Here is a 25,073-nt window from a genome sequence, read left to right on the forward strand (position 1 = left end):
TATACACTATTAGTAAGTATGATTAGATAGATATCAATTATCGCATGGTGAAGGTTTGAGTGTAACTATCAGTAACCATGGAAACAACGTTACACCATCATGTATCCTAGCATGTACTGAAAAAAACTGGTAAGTGTCTCGTCTTCTGTATGTTTTTAAGGCTGCTTCAGTTTAAGGAGAGATGCTGTTTATGACATACTGACATTTCAATCTGGAGAGACTGAAACAGAGAAAAACAGTGATTAAAAAGGTTTATTGAAATGAATGAATTATAGTTCTTTGGCACTCGGGCCCCTGCAGAAGACTTGAGCTGTGATTGAAATAAGTTTGGATGAGCATCCCCGATGTTGATTAGGGATGTCTCCCCTGTGGGAGAGAGTTTCTTAGAGTATCCATTTAAGGGAAAATCTTTAGAAGAGAACCAGACTTTCTGGCCTGGGTGATAAGCGGGAACCGGAGTGCGTCTGCGATCAGCAAGTCTCTTGTTTTGGGCCGAAGTCTGATCAAGTGCTTCTTTGGTCTGGTCCCAAATTCTCCTGCAGTTCCTGAGGTGAGTCCTGACTGTGGGAATGGTGGAATCTGGAAATGAGGAGGGTAAGAGGGATGGCTGGAAACCTAGAGAGGTCTCAAAAGGAGAAAAACCTATAGCTGCTGAGATGTGTGAATTGTGAGCATATTCAAGCCAAGGTAAATGGAGGCTCCAGGTCCTTGGGTTGTTGGCACAGATTCAACAAAGAGCATTTTCAAGTTCTTGATTCAAATGTTCACACTGACCATTTGATTCTGTGTTCCTCCTGAAGTAAGGCAGGGTATTGCACTGAGAGAAGAGCAGAATGTTTTCCAAACCTGAGATATAAATTGAGCCCCTCAGAAAGAATCTCAGTGGGAATTCCATGAAGTCTGAAGATGTGGAAGAACAGAAGTCTGGCTGTTGCAGAGGCTGAGGGGAGTCTGTTGAGAGCAATGGGATGACAAGCTTTAGAGAACCTGCCTATGATGGTAAGGATCACCATTTTTGTTTTTAGAAGTTGGAAGACCGATGACAAAGTCTAGTGAGATGTGGGACCAGAGCCGACTTGGGACAGGCGGAGATGAAATCTGTGGTATATTTATTGAGGAAGAGCCACGGGAAGTATCGATTCAGTAGCCCAATGATGCAGCTGACTCAGGGGTGACAGGAGAACTGGGAACTGTGAGCCCAGTTCCCAGGAGAACCTGGGAGCGGACCCTGAAAGGGACAAAAAATGGTTAGGGGGTCCCCCGCCTGGGTCGGGCTCTGGCACTGAGGCTCATTGAATGAGTCTCTCAATGTCCCATTTAAGACTTCCCACAGTGCAAGAGGGCAGAAGGACAGGTTAAACAGTTTCTTCTGAATTGTCAAGGGAAAACTGTTAAAGTGAAAGTGCATTGGGTTTGATGTTACTCATTCCTGGACAGTAAGTGATGTTGAGATTGAATCTAGACAAAAATAGGGCCCAGCGGGACTGTCTAGGGTTGAGTTTCTTAGCGGACTGAAGATAGGACAGGTTTTTACGGTCTATCCAGACTATCAAGGGTGTAACTGTGCCTTCTAACCAATGCCTCCATCCTTCAAGAGACAATTAATAGCAAGAAGCTCCCTGTCACCAGCATTATAGCTTCTCTCCTGAGGGGTGAACCGTTTGGAGAAGAAGGCACAAGGGTGGAGTTTGTAGTGTTCTGGGGATCTTTGGGAGAGGACCACTCTGACCCCCATGTTGGAAGCATCAACTTCTGGAAATGAGGGATGGCTGGAAACCTAGAGAGGTCTCAAAAGGGGAAACACATCAAGTTCTTGGGAGTCAGGTTCTGGATGAATGAGAATAGGAACATGGGCAAACCTTTGTTTCAGTTCAGTGAATGCTTGGTTAGCTTCAGGGGTCCAAAAGAATGTCCTTTTGGTGGAGGTGAGCACAGTAAGTGGAAAGGCAATGATGCTAATGTTTCTGATAAATCTCCTATAGAGGTTTGAAATCCCAAGAAACACTGGAGATCCTCCATGGAGTCTGGAGCTGGCCAATCCAAGACTGCTCAAATTTTTCCTATAGATCTGTTTTCACCTGTCCACCCTCAAAAATGAAACCCAAGAAAGTCATGCTAAATTCACATTTTTCAGCCTTTACATAAAGGTGATTTTCCACGAGTCTTTGAAAAACTTTTTGAACATGGATCTGATGTTGTTCTATATCTTGAAAAGATTAGAATATCATCCAAGTATACAAAGATAAATGTAATGAGGAAGTCTCTCAAGACATCATTCACCAAGCCCTGGAAGACAGCAGGGGCATTACAGAGCCCAAAGGGCATCACAAAATACTCAAAATGACCTGTATGGGTCTTAAAGGCTGTCCTCCTTTCATCCCCTCTCGGACTCAAACTTAGTTCATCTAACCCAACAGGTGCATCTCTACAGGCCAGTTCATCTTTAATCTTTTCATTAAGTGAATGGTGAAACACCCCCTTCAGTGCTGGTTTATTCCACCCTGAGTCCGCCACCAGGAATTCTATGGCAAACTCAGTCACTGATCTGTTCCCCTGTTTTAAGCTCCAAAGTCTCTTAGCAGCCTCTTCCTCACGAACACTTGGATGAAATGTTTGTTTAAACCAGTCCTCAAGGGCTGCAGACCTACAGTTTTTAGATGTGCCACAGGTATAAAACACTGGAATGAAATGGCTTAATTATCTCCTGCTTGTGTAGATCAGTTCTCCAGAGCCTTGCTAATGACCTAATTATTCTATTCAGGTGTGGTGCAGCAGAGACACATCTAAAAGTTGCAGGACTGCGGCCCTCGAGGACTGGAGTTTGAGACCCCTGGTTTAAACTGTTCAAGGAACGCACTAAGTGTAAGTATTCACTAATTGTGAATAGCTGCTTCATCAAAAAGGGCTTCTGCCCACCTCAGCGCCTTGTCCCTTAAAAGTCAGATGACACGGGAAATTTTAATCAGGTCATCGGGGAATGATCGAGGGGAATGACTAACGATAAGAGTGCATTGGAGTAAAAATCCGCTGCACTTACCCAACTCTACCATGAATGGTTATGGAGTAGGCGAAGCGACATCTCTGCCAGCAGGGAGAAGGGAAGTGTCGGGAGGCGCTGGTGTGGGAACTGGTGGAGTCTGGGGCTGAGGCTGAGGCTGAGGTTGAGGCTGCGGTGCGATCTCCATCCGCCGAAGCTGATCTGAAATCCAGTTAAGAATGATATAGGCCTGTTGCTGGGAGATGGTGCTAATTGCGTGGTCATGATGTCCCAGGAGGATTCACTGCTCAGAGAGTGCTGCCTGTAAATGTGCTGCAGAGTCAGTTTGGCCAGATGATTCTGTCATGATGCTGGATGACTCTGGTGCGAGCAATAACTATGGACAACAGGGATAGCATGGTTAAACGTTTTATTCAACAGGGAAAGTTCTTGAATGTTCTTTTCTGCACTGGAGAGGAACAACGAATCTGGACCGGATCTTCACTGGAAGACAGGGAAATGATTAATGGGCGTGATAGGATGAATTATGTGGAAGAAGGAGTCTGGGTCTTACTTTATGAAGCAGGGGAGGGGAACGAGGAGGGTCATGGAGCATCCACAGCTTGCAGGTGTACTGGGTGAGTAGTGATCTGTCTTGCTTTCTAGGTTCCTCGGCGGGTGGACAGGCAGGTGAGGACTGGAGGTGAGCCAAAGGTGTTCTGGATGGGAGCAGCGAGGAGGACGAGAGACAGACGCTGGGGAGAGGAAATCTCCATGGGACAGGGAAATAAGCGGGAAATCAATATTCTCAGGTGAGAAAGACTCACCTGGTATAAATGATTTTTTTAGCTTTTGGAAATGCACTTAAGAGAAATTAATTTAATCAAAATATGCCATGAATATGCTATCCCATCTTAAATATGGGGTGCACCAATTGCAGTTATCTGACCGATTGCCTATTACTGATCTATAAGAAGCTTTACCTGCTGATTTTGATTTTGGCCGATACCAATTTTTTTTCTCTCTGAAATGTCACTAAATGTAGCAAGAAAGTCACTGAGTTGGCAACAGTGAGGCAACTATTGTTAACTGCAAACGTGCAGACATGACCTGGTGGGCTGGTCTGTCAGTCAGTCAAACTTCTCACTGTGGAGCAGAAGAAGCTAGTGCTTGGTTTTTAAACCTTTTTTGAGGAAGATAAGATCAGTGGAAAAGGCCAGATTTGCATGTAAGTATCGACCTATCACAGATATCCCAAAATTAAGGAAATCGACTAGCGGATAAATTGACAGGCCAAAAAATATATAGGATATAATGTAAACAGCAATAAGTTTATAGTTGGTGCGCAAATAATCTAATTGTCTGACTGTTGATAGCAGCAATCCACATTGTTAGCAGAGACAGATACCAATACCAAATTTCGCTTAAGTTGATAATCTCAGATGGTCTACCCACCTCTTTTTGAGAAAAACTGTCACAAATTGAAACTCTTGTCTTTGTCTCTCTCTCTTTGAAAACCTGCCTTTATTATTTTCCTTGGCAGCATAGTAACTGCCACAATTGTTGTTGCCTTCTATTGACTGCTGCTGAACACCATCACTGTCAAGTGTGTTCAGCAGGAACAGACCATTTTATGCAGATGCAGGGGAGTGTACAGTGTAAATATGAATTTGTGCTTTTTGGTCTGGGATTGGTAACATTTAATTTTTACTGCTAAAAACAATTAAAAAAACATAATATGATTAAATTTGTTATTGAGAGGGCCCCCACTTTTGAAATTTCTATATATAGAAATAAATATAGGGGCCCTTTGAATTGTCCTAGGTTTCCCCCCTTTTGTTGGGTTGCAGACACGTGACCCGAATGAAACGCAGGATTCAGATGGGGGTCAGGAAGTATTTCTCCAGTCCAAAACAGAGCAAAATGGATCCCAGTGAGTACGCTAATGCCCTGAATAGGCTGGCACAGACGAGGTATCTCGAAAAAATATTTAGGATATGAGCCATTTTGTTTCGGTAAAAAAGACTTGTCATATGTTCTTGAGGATTTACCCGGCGTTGAGGCGACCCTAACCCATAACTATCTGGAGCTGCAGATCACATATTATACAACGAGCCAGATGAAAGCTTTCTAAAGCCTGGAAGCATACAATTATTTAGTTTCAGGTTGGGTCAACAATTTAGGATCAAAAGAAGCATTAACTGCTACTGACTTGTTTCTGCCCAGGTGAGTAGTGAGTTGTGCTATTCTAAGTAATTAATCTATGATAACACTAACAACAGGTTAGTGTTAGTGTTATCCTCTTGGCTGTACTTGTAAATAATTTATTTAGCTTTTGTAAACCCGAATTCATGCTGGAGTTGTATGTTAATGTAGAGTCTTACTGCATTTCTACAATGTAGGTCAACCAGTCGCAGCAATTTACAGAAACACCATTAAAAACAGGGTTCCAAAATAATATATCTTACTTTGCATATGACTGCTTGTCTTTCTAAGTAACTGTCCAATAAAATATCTGAAAATATAATTTAAACAATGCTATCTTACCTGTTAGAAAGTTTTCGCTGCAAACTCTGGAATAGTTTCCAAACTTCCAGTTTTTAGTGGTAGATTGTTGATCTACTTTTCTCATAATTTTTCGGTGAGATTTTTAAAAAAATAACTAAGCAATTGCTGGGTTGCAGACATTGGTGCCAGAACAGGGGGAGTCAAATCCTCACCCACACTTTGCCCAGAGCAGATTATTTTTGCTCAGGTTGAAAAATAATTGCGTGAATAGTTTTTTTTCATTGCTCATCCAAAAGCCAGCCAGCCATAAGTATAGATGTTTACTGACAGTTTTCAGGTCTCTGTTGAAATGAATTTTTGTTTGTTAAATAACAACCATATTAAAGTTTAATCATCGTGTTTTTAATTTTGTTTTAATGCAAAAATATTGTCAGCAGTTCGGCTGGTTTTCTGTCCCGCTCAGAGATATTTTTCCCTCACAATTTGTGGAACAGCAAATATAATCTGACCTGCCTTTTGGTTTTCGTCTCAAAGGAACCAGATGTTCCGGTGATGACGTGCTGCAGTTCTTAGGTTGTTCTGCTGCTCAAAATTGGCATTACTGGAGGATATATGACATCTATCTTATTATATTTTTTAAATCTTCCAATATTTGACCAGTCGTGATTTTTGTCATATCTATACATCCTCGGCATGGTAAGGTAAGGCAATTTTATTTATATAGCACATTTTCAGAAACAAGGCAATACAAAGTGCTTTACATGGATTAAAAGGAAATACAAACAAAATAACAAACCAAAGGAAAAAGCAAAAGAAGAAAAAGAATCTAATGTTGATCTTAAGTATGTAAACTAGATACTCCCGTTCAAGGTTGGGAGATAAGTATAAGTAAGTATCCTCTGGTCTAATTCCTTTTCTGGGTTGGAGGAATAAGAGTCTAAAACTGGGGTGGGCAACTCCAGGCCTCGAGAGCCGGTCTCCTGCATGTTTTAGTTCTCTCCCTGGTTTAACGCACCTGGATCAAATGATGGCTCGTTAGAAGGCGTTAGAAGGCGGTCTCCTGTCAGAAGAACATTAACATGCTGAAAAGGTTGTTGGTACTACCAGGGAGAGAACTAAAATGTGCAGGAGGCCAGCCCTTGAGGACCGATTTTGGGCACCCCTGAGCTATTGGATTCAAGTGTGTTGGATCAGGGAGACATCTAAGAGTTGCAGGACACTGTCCCTCAAGGACCAGGATTGCCCACCCCTGGTCTAAAAAGTAGTTGCTAATGTAGTTTTTCTGGATTCTAAGTATGTTCTAATCCCTGTTCTGGGTTGCTAAATAAGTGTAAGTATCCTCTGGACTTCTGGGTTGTTAAATAAGTATAAGTAAGTATTCTCTGGACTTTCTAAGTGTGCTCTAAATTTGTAAAAGTAATGAGTACTCCACGGTTTCTAAGTAATAATTAAAACTACGTGTTCCTGTTCTGGAAGATTTTTTTCTGGATTCTAAGTTTGTTCCAACTCCTTTTCTGGGTTGCAATAATAGGAGTTTCTTTGTATAACAATTTAAAAATGAATCTAAGAAGTAGAATATTGGTCTAAATAGTGAGAACTACAGTTTCTAAGTAAAAGAAAAAAATTAAAATAAGCTAATTTAATTATTTTTCTGGGTTAAAAGTGAGTAGTCCACAGAATCTAAATAACAACTGATAAATATAATGAAAAGACAACATTGGCATATATAGCAAGACAAAAACAAAGACATGCTGGCAAAGGTGCTGAGGTCAGGGAGTGTGTGTTTGTCTGTAACTATGACCTGCTTGCAGATTAGACCATGTCTCTCACAGCCTGTTCTCCCCAATAAAGTCTCTGATAAAGGTGGAATAATGAAGAGTGAGTCTTGGAGAGTTCAGCCATAAGATTCCAGGGTGACATTAGGAGGGGTGAGGAGATGGGAAGGAGCAGTTTGTTTAAATAAACTCCAGGAGATTCGAAATGGCCAGAAGGCCACAGGGAACCAGATTCAGAATAACAAATTCTCTTTTGATCTGGCAAACTTAAAATTTCTGTTTGTCCTAGAGTCTTTAACAAGTTTATTTCTTATGGTAGTATATTCAAATTAGTGGGGCTATTCCACTGAACCAAAGCTAGCAACTTCTTCAATATTGATTCCATCCAGCTAGTGAGTTTCGAGTCCTCAGCTGGGCAAGTTGGACTTGAATCCAACTTGCGTCTCTGTCCCACAATATACAGTTGAGTGTTCGCTAGCTTGGCCAAATCTGTCACAAATTAGTCAATAAGCCAGGTATCCACAAGTTCCAATCATCAGAAATCCTGTTATTATGAATAAATCCAGGGTGAATCCATCCCTTCGCAGAACAAGTGGGCTCTCCTGTGCCCAGTCTTTTCGTTGAGAAAATTTGATCAATTGCATTGATACACCAGTTAACCAGATCCATAATTTGTAGATTCGGAGGATGTACAAAGAAAGGCTCCAAAAAAGCAACACAAAAACAGAGCAAGCATGGTGAGAATGGGTAGGTAGAGAAGCAGAGGAAAAAGTCTGTATCATGCGTATATTGCACTTGCAATCAAGTATGTCAGGCTGTGTATGAATATTTGTACCACATTCCTTAAAAGTTACTGCTTTACAAAGAAACTGTACATATTTGGAGACACAGCATATTTATTTTGGATCAAACTTGACCCATTGTTCTATGATTTTACCATTAAGCATGTGATGTAATGATGACAAAACCTTCATACGAACATGTTGTTGTAATACTGTTGATGTCTGTATTCAGCTGTTCATGAGGCCGGCTGCAGGCATTTATCTATTTTTTTTTTTCAAATTTCAGTTTTATTCCAGTTTTGAAAATGGAATAAAGTCTATTCTGCCCTCTAAATGCTCTGGGTAAAGCGTGCCTTGTGCATGTTCCCCACTGACAACTTTTAACCATTTTTTAAAAATTATTTTCCACCAAGTCTCTGACCACAGCACATTTAATAGCAATAGTCAGCAAATCAGTAGCCACAAGCAGCGCATGACAGACCCGACAACTTTGTCCTTCAGGTAAGGGTCGTTTACTTCAGGACAAATTGTGACAAACCCACTGAGTTGATTGACAGATGTCTGTTGAACATGTGTGCTCACGTGGCGTTCAAAGTGCATATCTAAGGTGAAGAAACACGCCAAATTCCACCCACCTCAAAAATGAATCCAGTGCTGCTGTTTGCAGATGATCGACATCATACAATGCAGATGGGGGTCAGGAAGTAAATGCAGCCTGTTTATTTATGTTGATCCAGCTTCCAAATGCCTAAAGTCTGTCAGGGTTTCCCACAATGTGTTATAAGCCTGGCGGGCCACCAGGCTTTACTTATGCCCTGATCAGACTTAGCATTGCTTACTTATTAAAGTTTTTTTAAATGTTTGCATTTTTTAAGACTTTATAGTTGGTGTTTAGATAATAATCTTACAATAACATATAATTATCAAGTGATATTTTCAAACTTCCTGTCAACTTTAAACACTTTTTAACTCAAAAACATGGCGGACCGCTGGATGAATGACTGCCCGAGTGCCTCAATCACCAGACTTAGCAAGTTGTCTGTGTTAAAATCGTTTTATTAGAGAGAAAAATAAACTTCATTTTCATGTTGTGAAGGTAGTTGGTCACAAGGGAGTTCATTTTAGATAATGTACTGAAAAAAGATGAGAAAACTGGATCAACAACATAGAAACTTTAGAAAGACAAGCATTCATATGTAAGTCACAGTGAGCTGTAACTATTTCTCCACTCTCTCTGGCCACCAACCATGTTTTTAATGGAGTTTTTGTAGATTGCTGCGAATGATTGAACTGCAATGTAGGAGTGCAGTAAGACTCAACATCAACATACAACTCCAGCATGAATTTGAGTTTACAGAAGCTAAATAAATTATTTACAAGTAGAGCCAAGCACATAGAAATAACATGGGTTAGGATGTTGTTTGCATTAGTGACAGCATTGTGATCATAGCACAAGTCACTACTCACCCGGACAGAATCAAGTAGACAGCCATTTAATGATTCTTTTTAACCTAAATTGTTGAAAATCCTGGAAGCAACCTGAAACAAGATTTATTTTGTTTTAGATTTTAGATTTTATGACAAGTCTTTTTTACCAAGACAACATGAATCATATCCTAAATATATGCATATTTTTTCAAGATACCTCATCTGTGCCAGCCCATTTAGGGCATTAACATACTCGTGATCCATTTCACTCTGTTTTGAATCTGGAGGTCCTCTTCCTGACCTCCATCGGAATTTTGTGCATCATCTGGGTCATGTGTCCTGCAGCCCAGCAATAAGGCCCCCCTGTGGAATGGTTCCAAAAACCATTCCAAAAATGATAAATCAAACTTTAATATTTTCTTGCTCAAGCTTTGTGTTGTTTTAAAAGATGATCATCAAAGTAGGATATAAAATAGAAAAATTCTTATGGGAAGAAAAGTGTAGGTGATGCTTGACTGCTGAAAAGCCAAGCATCACTATTATTTTACAAAAATAATTGTTGTGTAAAAATATTATTTTTAGGACAGTATGTCTTCTGACATGTGCTTTTTTTGGTTGAACTTAATCCTTATACTTCTTCTTCAGGCTTTGTGAGCTATGATAACCCAGTGTCATCACAAGCAGCCATCCAGTCAATGAACGGTTTCCAGATCGGTATGAAAAGACTGAAGGTCCAACTAAAGCGTTCAAAGAATGATAGTAAGCCTTACTAGCATTGTTAAGGCCTATAGAACAAATTGTGTTATAGTAAGTACATGAATGAAGAATTATTTATTTGGCATTTACTGTACTGTTGTTTTCATTATAAAAGTACAAATAATCACTACATAGCTCTTAAAGCTTGCTGTGCTGTGAAAGTACATTATTTTTTATACAACAGACATTATCAGTTTCTATACTAAATTGATGGTCATGTTTTGTAGAATCATCTTGCTGTATGAGTTTTTTAAGTCAAATACATAATGTGATACACAATGATTCTTTTCCTGTTTTATCTGTTATCTGAAAAGTTTCTCAATAGCAAACTATTCATAAAAAATTACTTTTTCCCTTTGTATAGCAGTTAAATTATTTACGTTAGGTATTATTGAATGAGTTTTAAAACTATGTATCTTTGGTGTGTATAATAAAAAATTATAGTGTGGTACTTTGTGGACTTTATATATCCATTAAATCTGCATTTGAAAGTTTGTAAGTATTATACTTTTTTGACCAACCAACCAACCCACCCACTCACTTAGGTTTGCAAGGTAGACTGGTGAGGGAGGAAACACAGGGAAGCTGAAAATATTTGTAATACTAAAGAAACACTCAGTGTTGTATAAAGTACTGAAATCTCAGAGTCAAGTAAAAGTACAAGTACCTCTCCAAAATATGACTTTGGTAAAAGTCCAAGTCACTGACTGAAATGTTACTTGAGTTAAAGTCTTAAAGTATCTGAAACTTCTTGTACTTAAGTATGGAAATTGCTGTAAAAATGGATGTACTCAAGTAATGTAATGAAAAGTACAAGTAAAAAGTAAAACAAGGCAAATGCAGTTTGAATGACATTTTTTATATTTTGGTAAACTTGTCAAATACACTTAAATTAATGTACACAACCAAGTGCAGGCAAAATTAAACCTGCTAATAGATATACCTGCAGGCATCATTTAGTTAAGAAAATTAGGTGCTTTACCTATAGCACAAGGTTAACTTAACCTGCTTTACAACTGAACCAGCTTCTTAGTAAACCCTCCAGGACAGAAAATACAAAGTTTTCGTAAACCTTAAGTTTTCCCTTCAAGTAAGGTCAGTGCTGAAAATGAGAAAAATAAATAGTACAGAAAATGCGGCTAACATGAAGAGAAAGATCTGTTACGATTACTCTACTTCACAAATCAGTGAATCAGTCAATGCTACAGTCAGTAGGTGGTGCACACAATTGGTCATTATGCAAAAGAAAAAAAGAATTGGGAGGGAAATGCAGCTTATTGGCATCTGAAGAGGTAGACCTTTTTTGTAAACCTGGTTTTGAACTTGCATGCCTTTCCTATATTTGTTAAATTTAGTCTAAATTGCTATCGCTATGGCTTCTGTTCCCCCTTGAACAGAGGAGTCTAGGTAGCCTGATACAGTCAACATTAGGCCTAAGCTAAATACACCAGGTGTGGAACTGAAACAATGCCAAACAAAGTTCATTTATGGTCAACGTTTCACAATACAGTAGTGTCTAGTGACCAAGCTATAGTTACTGACACAGGAGGATTATAACCATTTCATAAGAAGTTACCTCGATGTGTTTCTTCAAGTTGGACGGGGAGTTTTTGTAAGATAGAATTTCCACATCTTCGCGCAGGAATAACATAAACTGCATGCGGTACGACAAATCTTTAACACCCACGAAAGAGTATATTGTGTTTAAATAAGGCCATGGGCTCTCATCACCAGCTGGTGGTTCCCCTGGAGCCGTGTCCGACGTAGTTGCAGTTGTTGTGGTCTCCGTCTCCTCCTCCATGTGGCTGCTGCTGATTGCGAGACTTGCTTTGTGTTTAATGGGAGAAGCGAAACAGGTGTATCCTATTGGTGGTGATGAACAAGCCCAGGCAAGCAGGCTACCGACTTTGTTGCAGTCAATCAGTAGGTTGGGTCAAAACACTTGCGTTTCTCTCTCTCGCTTTTTTGTAACGAGTAACTAAACCACACATTGAAAATGTATCGGAGTAAAAGTACGCAATTAAGTCCGGAAATATAGTGAAGTAAAAGTGAAAGTCATCAAAAATGTTCATACTCGAGGAAAGTATGAAGTACTCCAAAATATACTTAAGTAAAGTAGTGAAGTGTTTTTACTTCGTTACTATACAACACTGGAAACACTAAAGAAAAGCTGGTAAAATAGAAGAGAAAAAGACATGAGGGAAGCTATAACGAACCCAAGGCAGAAACAAGGTTGATCTAACAATAATAAGAACTAAAGAACATATAGCTAGAGTAACTAGGTTACTCTAGCTAGAGTAACTAGGTTACTTCTAAACAAAGAAATAACCTAACTAGAATCACTAAAGAAAGCTGGGCATAGATTCAGACAGAAAGATTAACTAAACCTTAAGTGAAATAATAAGAAAACTAGAAACACTATGGGGGGAGCTAGAAGGACTCTAGAAATAACCATAGGCGTAAATCCCAAGGGGGTCGAGAGGGTTTAAGTTTTTGTTTAAGTTATAATATCCATCCATTTTCAGTTCACCCTTGTCCCTAAGTTATAATACCCCCCAGATATTAATTTCTATCTACCTGTTGGTTCTCGTCACCCAGGACATGGCAAAACTAAAAAAGGCTTAAAAATAAAGCAACTTCCAGTAAGTTATAATTTAAATAGCCCATAACTTGTATTGAGAGCCATTACAATTAATCAATGTTTATGAGGAATTTTAATAAGAGCAGCTTCTCATTAAAGCTTTTTTATTTAGAACCTTAAATTTTTGTAAAGTGTAGCAGAGATTTACGGTGGTCCTAAGGTGCAAAGCACTTCAGCAAATCGAAACCACAAATACAAATTACAAAAACACAATAACAAATTGAAAAGCACTACAACATTAACAAAGCACAATCACAAATTACAAACACACTACAACAATAACAAAACGGAAAGGGTATGTCCTAGTTGGAGACCTGAGAAATCACTGATTGGACGACAGTGCTTTTGAACCAGAAGTTATTTCTTGAGCGGGTCAGCCCGTTGTTGCTATATGCTATAGCATCCGCCATATTTAAAGTGGCTTATCTGCCAGCAAGCCAATACAAGTAAATGGGACGAACTTCATAAAGTAAGATAAGATAAGATAAATCTTTATTGTCATTGTCACAAGAACAATGAAATTCCAAGGATGCCATCAGTCGGTGCACATGCCCAAAACCAAAAAATAACTGTCTCACAATTCACACACAACGCAAGAATCAACAAACAACTGGCAAAAAAAACAACAAAAAAACCCAAAAACCACTAAATAAGAACAGCCACATTCTCACATACATCATTTATGATGATTAATGGTTGTTTTTGATTGCATTTAGTTTTGTTATTGCTATAGGGTAGAAACTGTCTCTGAGACGATTGGTTCTTGTTCTGATTGCTCTGTATCTTCTGCCTGAAGGCAGCAGTGTGAACAGAGAATGTCCGGGGTGAGAAGTGTCCTTTGTGATGTGTTGTGCTTTTCTTAGACAGCGGTCGCTGTGCAGGTCCTCCAGTGAAGGGAGAGGGCAGCTAATGATTTTTTGGGCTGTATTCACAACCCTTTGGAGAGCTTTCCTTTGAGCCGTAGTGCTGCTGTTATACCATACGCAGATACAGTAGGTCAGTATGCTCTCTATGGAGCACTTGTAGAAGGACACCATCAGCTTCTCCTTGATGCTGTTCCTCCTGAGAACCCTCAGGAAGTACAGTCTTTGCTGGGCCTTTTTTATCAGCTCGAAGGTGTTCATGTTCCATGTGAGGCCCTGCTCAATGTGGACCCCCAGGAAACGGAAATCAGCTACCCTCTCCACACATTTTCCCCCAATGGTTAGTGGTGTAATGTCCGTTTTATTCCTCCTGTAATCTATTATGAGTTCTTTTGTCTTTGAGTTGTTGAGGAGCAGATTGTTCTCCCTGCACCACTGCAACAGCCGCTCCACCTCTCCCCTGTAGGCGGACTCGTCGCCTCCTGAGATGAGCCCCACCACTGTGGTGTGATCAGCAAACTTGATGATGGTGTTGCTGTGGTGGGCAGAGGTGCAGTCATATGTGTACAGACAATAGAGCAGGGGGCTCAGCACACAGCCCTGTGGAGAGCCAGTACTAAGGCTGAGGGCAGTGGATGTATGTTTTCCCACCCTAACTCTTTGCTGTCGGTTGGTCAGTAAGCTCAGAATCCACATGCAGGTGGAGTGAGGGAGGCCCAGGTCCCCCAATTTGTCCACCAGTCTGTGAGGGAGAATGGTATTAAAAGCAGAGCTGTAGTCTACAAAGAGCATCCGCACATAGCTCCCCTGCTGCTCCAGATGTGACAGAGCAGCATGGAGGGCCGTGATCACAGCGTCCTGTGTGGATCTGTTGGCTCTGTAGGCAAACTGGTGGTGGTCAAAGCCAGGAGGGAGAAGTGCTGTGATGTGACCCCGGACCAGTTTTTCAAAACATTTCGTCACCACAGGGGTTAGTGCCATTGGCCGGAAGTCGTTGAGGCAGGAGATGTGAGGTTTCTTGGGTATGGGGACTATGGTGGAAGATTTCAGGCAGGATGGGACTGTAGACAGGGCTAGGGACTGGTTGAAGATCCTGGTGAAGACTCCAGCCAGCTGATCGGCGCAGTCTTTCAGGACACGTCCAGGGACGCCATCAGGTCCAGCAGCATTCCTTGGATTGACAGCCTGCAGTGTGCGCCTCACCTCGTGCTCCTCTACAACGAGGGGTGTGGTGTTGTGGGTCGCTTGGTGTAGTGTGGCTGCCTCTGTTGGCTTCACCTCAAAGCGGGCAAAGAAGAGGTTCAGCTCCTCTGCCAGCGTGGCGTCGCCTTCCGCAGCTGCGAGGTTGGTCCTGTAGTTGGTGAGATGCTGGATTCCCTGCCACACCTGCCTGCTGTTGTTGCTGTCAAGGTAGCCCTCTATCCTCCTCCTGTAGTCAGACTTAGCCATTCTGATGCCGCTCTTGAAGTTAGCTCGGGCTGTACTGTAGACGGTCCTGTCCCCAGACCTGAAGGCGGTATTCCTGGTCTTTAGCAGTCACTGGACCTCCTGAGTCATCCAGGGCTTCTGGTTTGGGAAGACCCGGATGCGTTTATCCACAGCTACAGTGTCAATACAGTTCTTGATATAGCACAGTACACTGTCCATAAAAACCTCCAGGTCCTGATGTTCATAAACATCCCAGTTTGTCCTGTCGAAACAGTCCTGCAGCTGCTGTGTCGCATCCTCGGGCCAGGATTTGATGGTTTTGGTGATGGTTGGAGCAATTTTCCTGAGGGGGGCATAAGCAGGAATTAAATGCAGGGACAGGTGATCTGACTGACCCAGGTGAGGAAGTGGTCTAGCCCTGTAGCCTAGCTACATAGTCTACTCCTATGTTGGAGTAGACTTTGTCCAGAGTGTTAGCCTCTCTTGTAGCACACTTTACATGCTGGTGGAATTTGGGGAGTGTCTTCAAGTCTGCATGGCTGAAGTCCCCCGCTATGATGTGCACAGCATCTGGATAGATGCTCTGCAGATGGCTAATGCTGCCATGCAAATGTCCAATAGCTGTTTTAGCATTAGCATCCGGTGGGATGTAAACAGCGGTTACCATGACTACAGTGAACTCTCCGGGGAGGTATATTGGTCTACATCTAACAGTCACATACTCCAGGTCTGGGGAGCAATGGCTGATGACAGTCGCTGTGTTAGTAATCAGGTGTTGTTCACGTACACACAGAGCCTCCTCCTCTGCTCTTACCGGAGTCCTTCGTTCTGTCGTGGCGCTGTACTGTGTAGCCTGCTAGCTCGATGGCAGAGTCCGCTACGTCTGGATGCAGCCAGGTCTCTGTGATCAGAAGAATACAGCTGTCCTTCACTGCGCTGTGAGATGCAGCCTGTAGTCTCAGTTCATCCATCTTGTTTGCAAGGGATCTGGCGTTCGAGAGAAACAGGCTGGGGAGCGGTGGTTTGTGTGGTTGCCTCCGTAGCCTAGCTAGCATGCCGGCCCTGCAGCCCCGCTTCTGCCTTCTCTCTCTACGCCGCCGTCGCTTCCTCCCTGCTGCGATGGTAATCCACGGCGCACCGGGGCTCCGAGCTATGTCCCCCGGAATATTGAACAAGCGTTGAAAATCAGCTGTAACATCTAGTTCGTAGCGGGCACCGATCGTCAGGAGATCGTCCCGACTGTATATTTTGTTTGTCCGACATGACGAGTACGGAACACAAATCAACACATACACAAGCAGCCAAACATAACACCGACCGAGAGAGCAATGAGCCCTGCAACTGCGTGCGCCGCCATCTAGAAAAAAAAAAAAAAAAAAGTGCCGTTTTGCAAAGTATTTTAAGTTGATGAATATCACTGACACCATCGCTCACACACTATTATACACTGCCTGGCCAAAAAAAAACAAGTCGCCACCTGGATTTAACTAAGCAAATAGGTACAAGCCTCCTATTGGATAAGTACTGCATAGGCGATTATCTTTCAGCTGGCAAGTTATTTAACCGCAGCTGATGCAATGAGTTTCTCATCATTTCTTAAACAACCATGGCAAAAGACACATCCTGTGGTCGTGGAAAAGACGTTAGTCTGTTTAAGAAGGGTCAAATCATTGGCATGCATCAAGCAGAGAAAACATCTAAGGAGATTACAGAAACTACTAGAATTGGGTTAAGAACTGTCCAACGCATCATTAAAAACTGGAAGGATGGTGGGGAACCATCGTCTTCCAGGAAGAAATGTGGTCGGAAAAAAATCCTGAATGATCGTGATCGGCGATTACTTAAACGTTTGGTCAAATCAAATCGAAGAAAAACAACAGCAGAACTCAGGAGTATGTTTAATTGTGAACGCAAAAGAATTTCCACACGCACAATGCAAAGGGAACTCAAGGGGTTGGGATTGAACAGCTGTGTAGCCGTAAGAAAACCTCTAATCAGTAAGGGTAACCAGAAAAAAAGGCTTCAGTTTGCTAGGGAGCATAAAGATTGGACTCTGGAGGAATGGAAGAGGGTCATGTGGTCTGAGGAGTCCAGATTTACCCTGTTCCAGAGTGATGGGCGCATCAGGGTAAGAAGAGAGGCAGGTGAAGTGATGCACCCATCATGCCTAGTGCCTACTTTACAAGCCTGTGGGGGCAGTGCTATGATCTGGGGTTGCTGCAGTTGGTCAGGTCTAGGTTCAGCAACATTGTGTGCCCAAAGAATGAGGTCAGCTGACTACCTGAATATACTGAATGACCAGGTTATTCCATCAATGGATTTTGACCTCCCAAATTGAACGGGCATATTCCAAGATGACAATGCCAGGATTCATCGGGCTCACATTGTGAAAGAGTGGTTCAGGGAGCATGAGACATCTTTTTCACACATGGATTGGCCACCACAGAGTCCAGACCTTAACCCCATTGAGAATCTTTGGGATGTGCTGGAGAAGGCTTTGCGCAGTGGTCAGACTCTCCCATCATCAATACAAGATCTTGGTGAAAGATTAATGCAACACTGGATGGAAATAAATCTTGTGACACTGCAGAAGCTTATTGGAACAATGCCACAGCGAATGCGGGCTGTAATCAAAGCTAAAGGCAGTCCAACAAAATATTAGAGAGCGTGACTATTTTTTGGTGGCGACGTTTTTTTTGGCCAGGCAGTGTATATAGAAATGAAAAAATAAACTCTAAGTACAACGTTTCAAACTTTTTGATGTGATTATTTAATTGTTTTGGGGCACAATAATTACATTTGATACAGCTGATTCTGATAAATCGTTTTTATTGATGAACATACACATACACCTTTACAGTGATGTATTCATGAACAACACAATTCCATAATTCAATGTGCATTTGCTATTTCACGATATGAATAAAAAAACTTAACTACATTTAAATTTTTAGACATTTTATTGTAAAGACAAACTTTGATAATAGTTGTCAAACTTTAGCTACATATTTTTACTTAACAAAGACATTGTGGAGATGAGCTGCAAAACAGAAGTCTGAGGAAAAACAGCTCCAGCTCTGATCTTTATGGACCTGTCCTGATGACAGGTCCTGGTCCATAAAGACCAGGTCCAGGTCTCCTCGCTGTTCTCTGGATTAATGTACTTTCAGTCCACTTCAGGTTCTCTGTTATATCAAACAAATGATTTTAATCTACGTAAATTATAAGAAACATCTTACAGACAACTGACGTACCTTAAAGTAGCCATGTTTGACCACAGACAAACAGTGACTTGTCTTGCGAACTTCTAGGTAACCATGGCAACAATAAACAAATGGCAAAGCGTCCATTACAGGTTTCTCATTGCCTCTTCCTCTTTAGAAAAACAACACAGTTTAAAAAAAGTTAGCTAAGCTAAGAAAATAATCAGAGTAGTTAACTTTGTCAATTTAGTTACAAAGGAAATATCTCTCTGTTGTTTAGAAGTTTGTTTCACCACGGAAATGCACAGTACTGGCCACAAAGTGAAGAAATCCTGCTCGTAAATCTCCACCTCTCGCCCAGAACATTAGCTGGAGATAGGCACCAGCACCCCACTAGGGACAAGGGTGTACAGAAAATTGATGGATGGATGATATTAAAATTTTTTGACCAGCACCTGTACTTCTTAAGGAAGCTAAGATCCTTCAATTCTTGCAGCAAGATGCTGCAGATCTTCTATAAGTCTGTTGTTGAGAACGTCATCTCTTCTGCCGTCATCTGTTGGGGCAGCAGCATCAGAGTCAGGGACTTAAAAAGGCTCAACAGCCTGATAGAGAAGGCTGGTTCTGTTCTGGGGACAACTGTGGAACCTTGTGAGATGATCATGCAAAGAAGGATTCTTTGTAGGATCAAGAAAATTATGGACAACTCTGACCATCCTCTTCATGAGACTGTTTTGGGAACACAGCAAAAAGCCCAGTGTTAATTTAACTCCCACAGAGTTGATTTTAACACTTTTTCAGTGTTTATATAGTCCACACTCTTCAGAGTTAAATTAACACTTTCAATATAGTTAAAATTTTAACACTTTATCAGAGTTACTTATTTAACTCCCAAAACAGGGTTCATTTAACACTGTGGGATATAATGGATAACACTGATCCAAGAACAAAATGTACCACTTTGTTAGTGTTGATTTAACACTTTCAGGTGTTATTTACTCCAACAAAAGTTACTTTATGATTATGATTAATTATAATAATTATTAAGAAAAACAAATTGACACAAGTACATCAATTTTGAACACTTTATTTTTGCAGCTGTGTTTCCAACATTTTAAATTGTGGTACGATGAACAAACATTCATTTGAAACGCCATAAGAGTTTTGAATATCAAAAGGCTTGTGAAATTTAAGTTCAGGGATTTTTACTAAATGCCTTTCTTCACTTTGAACAATCCTGAAAGCATGACGATGATCATCAAATGTTTCTGTGAATAGCTGTTTAGATAACAAAAGAAAGGTATTGTCAACTAAAAGTACATCACTTATCTGACAAAACACTGGCATCTCATCTTGAATTGTGCTGCAAACAACAAGTCCTGGTCTGTATTCAACACCCTCAACTCTAACCCAGCTGGTTGAAAAAACATCTCCTGATGAAATCATTTGAAGCATTTCTTTGTTGACCACATCTTCATCTTTAAGTGAAAATGGTTTGAGGCCCATGCTCATTTTCTTTAATACTTATTGTTTCCCAATGATAAGCTATGGCCATCTGATGCTTTTTCGCAAGTGATTTGGTTATATTTTTAAAGTTTTTAAAATATTCTTTAAACATTTTGTGTTTAGCCTCAAACCTCATAGACCACATATGTAACAATGGACCTATTTTCCTAATGGAAAATGGATAATGGATCATAAAATGATGCTTAGGTATCAAATTTCGATGTGGATATAAGAACTTAAAGAGTCTATGGTGTTCAACAATCAAATGCTTCAAATATATCGTCATACCCATAGTGAGAATAGGAGAAAAGACAATGTTCATTATTTCTAGTAACAACAGTAACAAGTACCAGTTTTTATCTCCTGTAGGAATAATGTCCCCAAACAAAAATGGAATGTTTTTGACAAGACACAATGTCTGAACAGAATTCAAGCCTATACTATTTCCAGCACTCTCCAAAATAATTTTTGTGGGACGGTTTTTTCTTTCTAAATACCCATAATCAAAACTATAAATCCTGGAAAGTAAATCTTGTTGTGATATGAAATTTTGAGTAAGATATTCAAAAAGTAATTTGATCTCATACTGAGCAACACCCTCAAGAAGATCGTGCATTATATCAAAGGAATAATTGTTAGAAACATGAAAATACCTCAATGAATTCAGTGAAGATTTTTTCTTCAAACCATACAAAGACTTTAACTGTGGGTTTTCTTTAAGAGATTTATAAAGCATTTCAAAATGTGTCTTTTCTCTAAGTACTACCTTAGGATCATCCTCACTGAATACAGTTTGACAGTCACTTTTTTCTATTAAACAAAGTCTACAAAAGTAGTGACTACTAAAAGATTCATTAAAACCAAGAATCGTGTGCATCCCTAAATTATCTCCGGTGATTTGGGATATTGTGCCATATACTGGTTCATCAGAAAATGGAAGACTAAGGCCTTGGCTTTCCAGATTTTTTAGGTCTTTCATTAATGGCTCCAGAATAGAATCAAAACCATATTTGTGAAGATCTTGTGCATGAAATAGCGATATCAAATGAATATTCATTAAAGCTGAATTAAATTTAGTAGGCAGGTTTCTTAGAACAAAGTAGAGACAGCCAATTTTGTGAATTCCATGTTTTGAGCCCAAGGGATTGGCTGGTTCAAAATCATCATAAAATATTTGAATTTGTAATGCAGCTTTTTTTGTTGAAAACAAAGGATGTGTTTTATAATAGCTTCCATCAGAAAAGTCTGTGTAAATGTTTTTCTCTGATCCATATTCTTTCTTAATTATAGCACAAATGTTTTGATTTCTGCACATGAACTGCAATGTTTCCAATATCGGCACATATACGAACGTATCCTTCACAGGTACCTGATCGTATGTACCAGATTTCTGATTCCACCTACTATCATATCTTACTCCCAGTGTTATCTCCACAGGCTCAACAACACCCCATTTAAGGTTGAAATATTTGTTTCGCTTCCATTCTGTATTTAGGTTTGTGAATGGGTTTTCAAATTGTTCAAATGACTCATTTATCACAGAAATATTGGGATCACTTTTGGGTAATGCAGATATAGCCGTTTCCTTTGCTTTTAAGTGAATCTTGTTTGTTAGTTCTTCTAAATCCCCCACAATTGACGACACTAGACTGCCAGAGATTCCACTGCCTTGTAATTTAGCCACTATTGATGCACACATCTCTTTAGTTTGATCTTTAGAAATCTGTGAGGAGGTGCTCTCATGAGAAGAATCAGAAGAACAGCACTGATTTAAAGGGGTTAACTGGTCATCCAAAACATCCGTTTGACATGTCACAACTGTATTACAAGATGAAGAACTTGGAATAGCTGAACTTTGTGAAATTTGCTGAACAGTGCTATGAACATTATTAAGATGCTTTCGAAAACCTGTGTGTGTCAGAAACTGATGCCTGCAGCCACGCTGAGAACATAACAATTTGAATTTTGGTCCAGGACAATAACTATGTTCAAGTCTTAAATGTGAAATCAACTTCTGGCTGCTTGGATACAGTTTTTGACACATAAAACAGGTCAACATTTTTTAGCCTGACTTACTCACAAGAGAGCACAAGGCACTGGTTTAGCAGCCTTGCTCTCACGTCCCTAACTCTGGGCGATTCCTTAATTTTCCCCACGTCAATGTTATACACTGTTGTCTGCAGAAATGTGTAGAAATTCATCAATGCAGCATCATAAGAGACATTAAACACAAAATGTGCTTTGAATAGCTCATCAAATGCTCCAAGAGAACCGTTTGTCTGGCATGGGATGAGGCACTTATCCATGACGATGTAGAAGCTGTCAATCTTGCTCTTCTGACGCCCAACAGCAAGGAAGTATGGCTGCAGACCCCGTTGACCCCGGAGATGCTCCTCTAAACTGCAGCATGACTAAAATTAAAAAAATATACACCAAACATAAGAAACAAAACATACAGCTTTACGATACATGTTACATAAAAAATAAATTGAAGTATGCCCAGACATCTTCAAAGCTGTCATTCAAACATCTGTATTTATGCATGTCTATAAAAGGAAATAGACAAATAATTTTGCATATTTTAAATTTCAATTACCTTATGAAAGACAACAAGTCTCTCAACTGCATCACTTGCACTGATTTTTGGAGACTTCTGTCCTCCTGGTTGCGGTGGAAGGAGATGTAAGAGAAGTAACAGCGAGGCCATTTCTTGGTCATAGCCTGAGGACAAATTTATAAAAGTTTTCAGATATAATATCAGAACTTTATGACTACTCTGAACAGTCAACTATCTTTAGATATATCTAGGTACTTACTAGATGTGTTAGCGAGGTCATCACTTTGAAGACTTTCCGCTGACTGCACCAAACTTCTCAACTCAGGTGTAGAAGTGAAACGCTTAGCCTCCTTGATGACATTTGGTTTGAAGAACACATCCCACTTCTGCAGCAGTCTGGATGAGGTTTCATCATTGAATAGAAGACTGAAGTCTTGATCAATCATTAATAACATGTAGAAATCAAACCATTATAACAAGGTAAAAATCCACATTTAAAGACTTTAACAACTCACTTGAACACTTACCAATCCTTTTGTGCCCAGGAACCTCTTGAACGTTGTCAGAATATCATTTGTTCCACTGGCATCTTTAATAAGCTTGTGACGGTGCTCAAAAGTCTCTCTCATCTTCTGAAAGATCACGGACCTGTCTGTGGTGTGGTTAAGCAGAGATATGGCCTCCTGGCAGGCATTCCCATCAAGCTGTTTTTCAACAATCACAGTTCTCTGTATATTTGGGCCTCCAGATGAAATGTAATTGGTGCTACTTAGTGGCACAAGAGATCCTCTTTGAATCTTCCTTTGGACCGTTTTAAGACGCCATGAAATGTATCCAGTGCTGCTTGCTGCATCATAAAAGTGCTCCTAAAAAAAAGAAAAAAAATTAAATGCAAAATCACAGTTTTGAGTCACAAAATAAAAGAGCATGTTTGATTGTAGAAAAAAACAAAACAAAAAAAACATTACATAGCCCTTTTTGGTGTATGGATCCTTGAGGGATGGGAAGAGTGTCACTATTCCAAAGGCATACTTCTCTCTGATTGCTTTAGTGGGGAGGTGCCTAACAGCAGATTTTAAATTGGTGATTAAACATTTTTTCAATTATTATACATAAATTAAATAGTGTAAAAACAAACATACCCATGTTTATCAATCATGTCAGCCACCAGTATGTTCACCATTTGTCTTTTTGTGGCATCAGTTAGGGTTTCTGTAGTTTCATACTCCTGCAGAATTTCTTCACCACCAGACTTGCTTTGTAGGACACCTTCAACCAGCTATAAAATTAATAATAAAAAAAGGGAAAAAAAACAGGAAATATGCAATATGCAGATTACCAAAATATGACAAAACATGTCTGGGCATACAAAACAGAATTTAGAGGCAGAAAAAAAATATTGTTACACTCTTAGCAGACACTGAGTTATTAGGATTCTCAGTTTTTTGCTTCGTGCGTGGTATCTCACCCATTAGTATTGTTGATGTTGATGCATTTGAGTTGAAGCTCGAGTCAGACTCAGAAGCAGATGACCATTCTGAGAACTCTGAAGGAAGAGACAATAGACATCAGTGATATTCTTTGGTAAAATCTGTATAACAGTTGATTTGATTTGCTTTAGTATCTCACCATCATAGCAGAAAACTGTCAGTAACACATTGCCTTGTCTAAGGAGGTCACTGAATATTTCTTCGTCAACTTCAGTATCTGTTGCATCTTTGTATGTAACTTTGCCATCAGGTGGCAGGCAAAATCGTTCAATGACTGAAAAAACGAGGCAAGATTTAGAGCCTAACTCTGTAATTAGCTTGATTTTTTAAACTAACAGTTACTTGATATAGATCATGTGATTCGTATGAAACATATTAATGAAAATACAATGGATTACTCTTTTTACTTACCACAAATGTGTAAAATATGTGTTAAATAGACATACATTGAAAAGAATAATGCCCATGCCCCACACAGATGTTAAATAAATAACAAACCTTTCTCATGAAACTGATTAAAGTCAAACAGCCCTTCGACCTCCTCCAACTTCACATACTTTTGCAGGTCACCATACTTTACACGGATCAGCATTTTGTTTAAGCATGGGATAAACCTAGACAAAGCAAAATAAGGTATAGGTCAAGAGTTCACCTGTGGCACGTGACTTCGGCTCGTTGATGTTCCACGGAAGCTAATAGTCTACCTCTTACATTCACAAGGCCAAAATTATCATTTTAAACGGCAAAAAATAAAAGTATATTTTTCACGAGTATATGGTCCGACAAAATATGCTTTGTAAGAATTACCATGATAAAATCAGGTGTAAGTCCTACTAGCTACCACGTGGGCTACTAGCTAACACGTTGTGTAAAATTGTTGCAAAATGGACATATTCGGCTGCTTTTCAATTATGTGGTAGTTAGTAGAAAAAGTCAAATCACTCACTCTGTCAATGTAATAGTGCTGGACAAAAGATTTAGTAAGTTGGACACTTACCCTGTAGAACAGGAGATGAACAAAATGGAGCCGTGTTTAGATTGAAATCAAACGAAGACTGTGAAGCAGAGGGGAGGAGCTTATTTTCCTCCCAGCAGAGTTGATTCAACACCATTCAATCAACTCTGCGAAATAACTCCAACACTGGGCATCATTTAAATC

At 40.0% G+C, this 25,073-nt stretch overlaps 2 protein-coding genes across 2 annotated transcripts in view; one reads left to right on the top strand and one right to left on the bottom strand.

Annotated features, from left to right (window-relative positions):
- Positions 1–10,641, top strand: part of celf1 (cugbp, Elav-like family member 1) — a 78,110-nt gene extending 67,469 nt beyond the window's left edge. Inside the window, exon 11 of the mRNA XM_028015255.1 lies at positions 10,116–10,641. Within this exon, the coding sequence (XP_027871056.1) occupies positions 10,116–10,243 (128 nt within the window). The 3' untranslated portion in view covers positions 10,244–10,641. The remainder of the gene's footprint in view (positions 1–10,115) is intronic.
- An 11,298-nt stretch (positions 10,642–21,939) lies between these two features.
- On the bottom strand, positions 21,940–24,184 carry LOC114142738 (uncharacterized). Its single transcript, XM_028014156.1, has 7 exons — positions 24,054–24,184; positions 23,831–23,970; positions 23,567–23,703; positions 23,389–23,486; positions 22,684–22,863; positions 22,464–22,588; positions 21,940–22,278 (listed from the first exon to the last, which is right to left on the bottom strand). The coding sequence occupies exons 2-7, from the start codon at positions 23,894–23,896 to the stop codon at positions 21,940–21,942; spliced, it is 945 nt and encodes a 314-aa protein (XP_027869957.1). The 5' UTR covers positions 23,897–23,970; positions 24,054–24,184.
- Between the last annotated feature and the right edge of the window lie 889 nt (positions 24,185–25,073).

The sequence above is a fragment of the Xiphophorus couchianus genome, chromosome 4 (genome assembly GCF_001444195.1).
Source record: "Xiphophorus couchianus chromosome 4, X_couchianus-1.0, whole genome shotgun sequence".
NCBI lineage: Eukaryota > Metazoa > Chordata > Actinopteri > Cyprinodontiformes > Poeciliidae > Xiphophorus > Xiphophorus couchianus.